The 5,519-nt window shown below is 42.9% G+C and overlaps 1 protein-coding gene across 5 annotated transcripts in view; it reads right to left on the bottom strand.

The window, feature by feature from the left end:
* LOC101979993 (IQCJ-SCHIP1 readthrough transcript protein) overlaps window positions 1–5,519 on the bottom strand; it is a 658,776-nt gene that overhangs the window by 54,081 nt on the left and 599,176 nt on the right. The window contains exon 1 of one of the 5 annotated variants that reach the window (XM_005344091.2): window positions 2,318–2,609. The exons of the other annotated variants lie outside the window; for them this stretch is intronic. Coding sequence (XP_005344148.1) covers window positions 2,318–2,347 — 30 coding nt within the window. The 5' untranslated portion in view covers window positions 2,348–2,609. Of the gene's footprint in view, window positions 1–2,317; window positions 2,610–5,519 lie in introns of those variants that run through there. 5 annotated transcript variants of the gene reach the window in all.

Below are 5,519 nucleotides of genomic sequence, written 5' to 3'. Positions count from 1 at the left end.
TGTGTGTGTGTGTGTGTGTGTGTGTGTGTGTGTGTGTGTGTGTGTGTGTATGTATATGTGTATGAAGCAAAACACGCATGCAAAATTCAGGAGAGTGGGGTCTGAACTCCCACTCATGACAACTACACTAGAATGTTCTCTAGAAATCTCAGTTTTAGAAAGTAATCAATCCTCCAATGAAATTCTGTTAACTCATTAAAAATGCTAGCCCGCTGGGAGCAGTTTGCACAGGGGTAGGATGATCTCTATGAGTTCAAAGCCATCCTTGTATACATAGTGAGTTTCATAGTAGCTAGGGCGACATAGTGAGATTCTGTTTAAAAAACAAAACAACCCCTCCTCCCAAACCCAAACCCCACTAACCTAAGCAATATGCCACAACCACTCTGCATCACCATTTCTAACAAATAAACAGGCCCTCACTTTAAAAAAAAGGGAGGGGGGACATGAAAGTTTCTGAAAAAAAAAATCAGTTTGTTGATATCACCAGTTACTTAAGACCACATCAAGCTAAGACTGTAGAGAAATCACTTTTTCTAAACCCAGTCATACGGGATGCCAGATGGGCTCTAAAACTCAGGTTTCTAAGCAGGATTGAGACTTGGCTCCAAGGCTGACGCTCCTGTTTTTGTTATCTCTGAAGGGAAGCATTTCAAGAGTCTACACACAGGCCTCCTCTGCCAACCTCCATTGTTGACACGCTGTGTATTAGCTGCTGTTATCAACCTATCACACGTCATCTTACTGTGGAAATAAGCAATAGAGACCTCAAGACTATTAAATACACGGTGGCACTGTTAAATATTGAGTTCCTATCAAGTCAGAGCTATCTGTCTTCCTTTGGAAGAAACATTTGGCTAACACGGCCCCTCCCTCTCCAGATGAAATCGCTGATGCTGACCATTTTTTCACCTCCCCCCCAAAACAATGACTTCACGTTCGACCTAATGAGAAAATATAGGGGTGACCCTCTAGTCGTCTGCTCTCCAACATAAATTACAGAGCTTCTCTGAAAAGAGAGATGAAAAACTATTTTAATTATGACAATAATTTAATCTCCCGCAGCCATATGGAGCCACCCACACACTAGACTCTCCGTGGATGCCTGGCGTTCCCCACCCTAAATATGTGGCTCTTTTCTCGGCTCTCTGTCTCTCTCTCTCTGAAAGAATTCTTGTGACAGAACAAATCTTGATACTTAAGGATTCATGCATGTAACTAAACGCCCCTTAAGATGAAAACACTACAAAACAGGTCCCTGATTATAAAATTCCAATTATTAAGAATAAAAAAATAGCATACAAACATCTCTTACAGGCATGCATCTCTAGGCTAGCAACAGCTGCCGGGAGTCCTGTGAAATGAACCATTCTGCCTGCAAACATGCACCCTGTGAAATCTGACCCTCAGAGAAACACCTGTTCAAGGTAACCTGTCTCAAGTAGCACTACCGCTCATGAGGAAGAGGCATTGTTAGGATGGCTGGTCTCTGAGAAACTCCATCAGGTGAGTAAGACCCCAAGACCAGCCACCCAGGATGTGAGCCAATCATGCCTGCCACGGCCCAGAGTGATTTCTCTGAGAATGGCTCTGGCTGTTTACAGTGTTGTCTCCACAGTACAAGCGGGAGGGAGGAGTTACGAAACATTCTAGAAGGGAGCTTTGGAAATTGTCTGAAGTGTTTAATTCCTAGCTCCAGATAGCCAATTGACACATTAAGAGATGAACATGTGTTATTAATTTTTTTCTATATGAAGTTTTTAATCCACACAGGCACCACCGTGCTTACCTATTAACCATTTAAAAGAGCATGCTGATAAAAACCGGTTCATTAAAGGCATATGAGTACAACTTAAAATGCCAGATGCCTGCTGACTGGCTTATGAAAAATTCTAAGATTATCAATTAGAACCCTTGACATTCATAATTTTTTCATAGACAGTCTTAAAAACTGGATGCTAACTAATGTACCTCTTATGCAATGAGCAATGATCCTGTTTTTCAGTGTTGTGTCTATGAACCCTTTAAATTCAATTACAGTTCAGAGCAGTTTCTCATTTGCACAGACCTACAGTGTGCATGCCTTACCTCCGTGTGCTCCACAAACGCTTTAAAGGCCAAAGAAGCAGTGTTTCTGCCCCATTACTCCCCAGAAAGCCTCATTAGAATTCAGATACTGTATGCAATGAAGGCCGGGAGTGGAGCCCAGGATGGCAAAATCCTCTGAAAAATCCAGCAAGAGGCAACCTGCTGCCCTAGAAGAGGAAGGCCTTTCCCATAGGGCGAGGGCCTTAAAATCAGGCTTTTCCAACCTTACCTGGTACGAGCAGTTCTCCTGATGTACCATCTCAGAGCATCCTAGGGCGCGGACCCTAAAACTGAACTGCTGGGCGAGGCTGCGCAGGGGAAGCGCCGAGCATCCACAGGCGCGGGAGGGAGAACGCCCTGGTTAGGCAGGGGCTCCCCGCAGATTAAAATGGATGCTGTTCCGCTGAGCAACCTGCGCAGTGGCACTGCCTGTGCTGGGAAGCGCGCAGCCACCGAGCTCACTCGCTTGTTCGGCAGCGTCTGAGCTGCTCTGCTCCTCCGGAACCGGGAGGCAGGCTGCTGAGCCGAGCTGGGACCTGCCTGGGGGAGGGGGCGGGCGCATCACCCGCACAATCAGCCAATTATATTATAGGCACAAAGAAAAGGATCTGTCTGGGGCTGGTGTGACCTTCTGGTGCTTTATGAAGGCAGTTAACTGATGTGGAAACATTCTAGCACTCATTAAAAAGAAAAAGGCCAGCGAGGGAGAGAGAGAGAGGGGAGACAGACACAAATCAATGCTGCAGTTGGACATTCCTAACCTGAGGCAGCATCCTTCCTGCCCACTAATGCTGCTTGGTTTGTGCTTACGAAAGCCAAACCTTAAAGATCCGTTCAGAACTTCTACCGTTCTAAAGGGTATACTAACATGCAAGGTTTATATTCATGCTTCAGAGACGCGTTTTTTACAGTGTCTTGTCAACTTTCTAACTAAAAAACAGGCTTTCTTTAAAGTAAGTATTGTTTTGTAGTTTAAAAAAAAATGATATCTCATTTTTTTCTTAACTGTTTTAAGACAAACAAAAATATAATGCAACCATTATTTCTATAATTTTGGGGTAAACTCATTAAAATGTTAGAATCACTATAATGGAAGAATCCAAGAAGTTCTCTTTATAAGGTTAAGTTTATCGCTTTTAAGATAGTTGCTATTAATTTCTCCCAAAAAATTAGCACAAGCTATTTGCCATGGTTCATTGTCTTCCCATAACTTTTTTATTTCATTGGTAGTGAAAGGCACTATAATTTCTGCTGGGTCTATACCTGCTAGTTGACGAAATCTCAATTTACCTTTTACAATTAATTCAGAGACTTTCTCCACATAAGTTTTTAATTTTTTACTTTGTTAATGTGGTAAAAAGATCCATTCTAAAATAATATCTTCCTGGCCTGGAGGGATGGCTCAGCCATTAAAGGCTGGGTTCACAACCAAAAATATAAAATAATATCTTCCCTTTGCATGAAAACTGAACTCTAATTTGCAGGTCTTTTTTTTTCCTTTAAAGTAGGGCCTTGCATGTGTCCATTACCCAGTACTATGACTTGACTAGACAGACACCCCAACATAGCATAGATAAACCCTGGGATAGATCATCAAATGAAATACCAGTTAGAGCATATATTTCTGGGAGAAAACCAGGGCCAATCAGAATGGTCTCAAGCACCACTCTAGGACTCTGGGGTACCTAGGAGGCCTGTAAATTCTTCAACCTGGTTATATAAAATTAAGAGCAAAAAAACAATAAAATTTCCTCATTTATATTCTTTGGTTGCCCCTGAAGAATTCATATTGTTGTCTCTTTATTTCTGTCTCCCTGTAGGATGGGTGTGCCCTGGAGTGTGAGAGGTGGGTAGGTCAGTTTTTTCCCTTCTCTTCCATATGGGTTCCAAGGATAAAACCCAGGTCATCAGCCTTGGTGACAAGCACGTTAACTCAACAATTATCTTTCTGACCCTTGTTGACGTAACTGGTCCTCAGAACAGACATGACTAGCTTCAAACCATCATACCTTAAAGGAGAAAGTTCTCGAGGTTAACATTTTAAGCTACTTTTTTATTTAGCTTTACGGTCACCCACGTGTACACCCATTTCAGGTCTCTTATCTCACAAGTACAATAAATAGGATAGGAGCGGCCCAACCCCTATGTTCTCACAGGCTCTAAATTAGAGCAGTGGGGTACAGGAAGAGGCACTGTATCCTGTGTCCTGCAGAATCCCTTGCCTCATTTCCATGGCCACCAGAGAGAGGTGGCCATGTTGGACAAGGAGTAGGCACTAGTAAAGCCAGAGTCTGGGGATAGTAACAGGTCTGCTCAAACACAAGATGGAGGAAAGACAAAGGCTACAGGAAAGCAAATCAAGTAACTCAGGCTGCCCATGCTGTAGCCTTCCCTGCTGTCTGCACAGAGCAGAGAGCCGTATGGGGAGTGCAGGGAGTAGGTGTGTGGCTCGTACTCCCTGCTGTCCAAGAGAGGGCAGCCCACTGCAAAGGCCATTGATATCCTGACTCAGGTTCCCAAGTCTAAGACCCAGAAAGGAATCTATGACACAGGAATAGACTTCCGCACAGAGCTGGGGAAAAAAAAAATCACTTTCTGGACTCTGTTCTCTAAAAAAACTGGGGGTTCTGGGATATATTATTACATAAGCTCCTGGAGACATTTGTCAAGTATTGTGTTTTTTTCCTTTTTTTAAAGTCTAAACATGATCGCGCTCTTCACAGTAGCTGCTCCAGAGACAGTGGACGTGACTCAGAGGGCTTTGGAGAGAACAGATTTCTGACCCTTGCATCCCAAACGCGGTCAAATCACACCCCTCCCAAAAAGTATAAACAAGACAAAAAGGGATGTATTTAGCAGGCCTGTCTGAGTAACTATCCATCGGAAAGGATTTTATGTTATGATTTAAATTATGATTTGCCGGTACAGGAAAAAGAAAGCAAGAAAAAAAAAAGCTTTAAACAAAAACCAGATGCCCCAAGAACATTTAAGCTAAAACAAGCCAGCAACCATTAATATCTGTTACTTTTGTCTAAAGTAACAGATAATAAACGGAAAGACAATCTTTCCGTTTAAAGTGCAGTCTTTAGAACACTTGATTCTTTGTTACAATTCTTTTTAGTTTCACTTCCCATTGAAACCATTTGAGCTGAAGGACAGCTAGGATGTCTCAGTGGGCAGATGCTCTTGCTGGGGAAGTCCCACCTCAGTTTGATTCCTGGAACTCACATAAAGGTAGAAGAGAAGAACAGACTCTGTCCGCTGATCTACACACGTGTGTGTGCACATGCACACATACACACGCAATTAAAAAAATTTAAGTGTGGAGTTGAGTAGCAGACACTGCACTGTGCTGTGCACCTGTGATTCCAGTATAGAAAAGGCTGAGGTTTGAGGATTAAGTTTGTGGACAGTCTGGCCTACACAATGAA

Source organism: Microtus ochrogaster, chromosome 1 (assembly GCF_000317375.1).
Source record: "Microtus ochrogaster isolate Prairie Vole_2 chromosome 1, MicOch1.0, whole genome shotgun sequence".
Taxonomy (NCBI): domain Eukaryota; kingdom Metazoa; phylum Chordata; class Mammalia; order Rodentia; family Cricetidae; genus Microtus; species Microtus ochrogaster.
The sequence above is the reverse complement of the archived record's forward strand: the minus strand, read 5'-3'. Positions and strand labels throughout refer to the sequence as shown.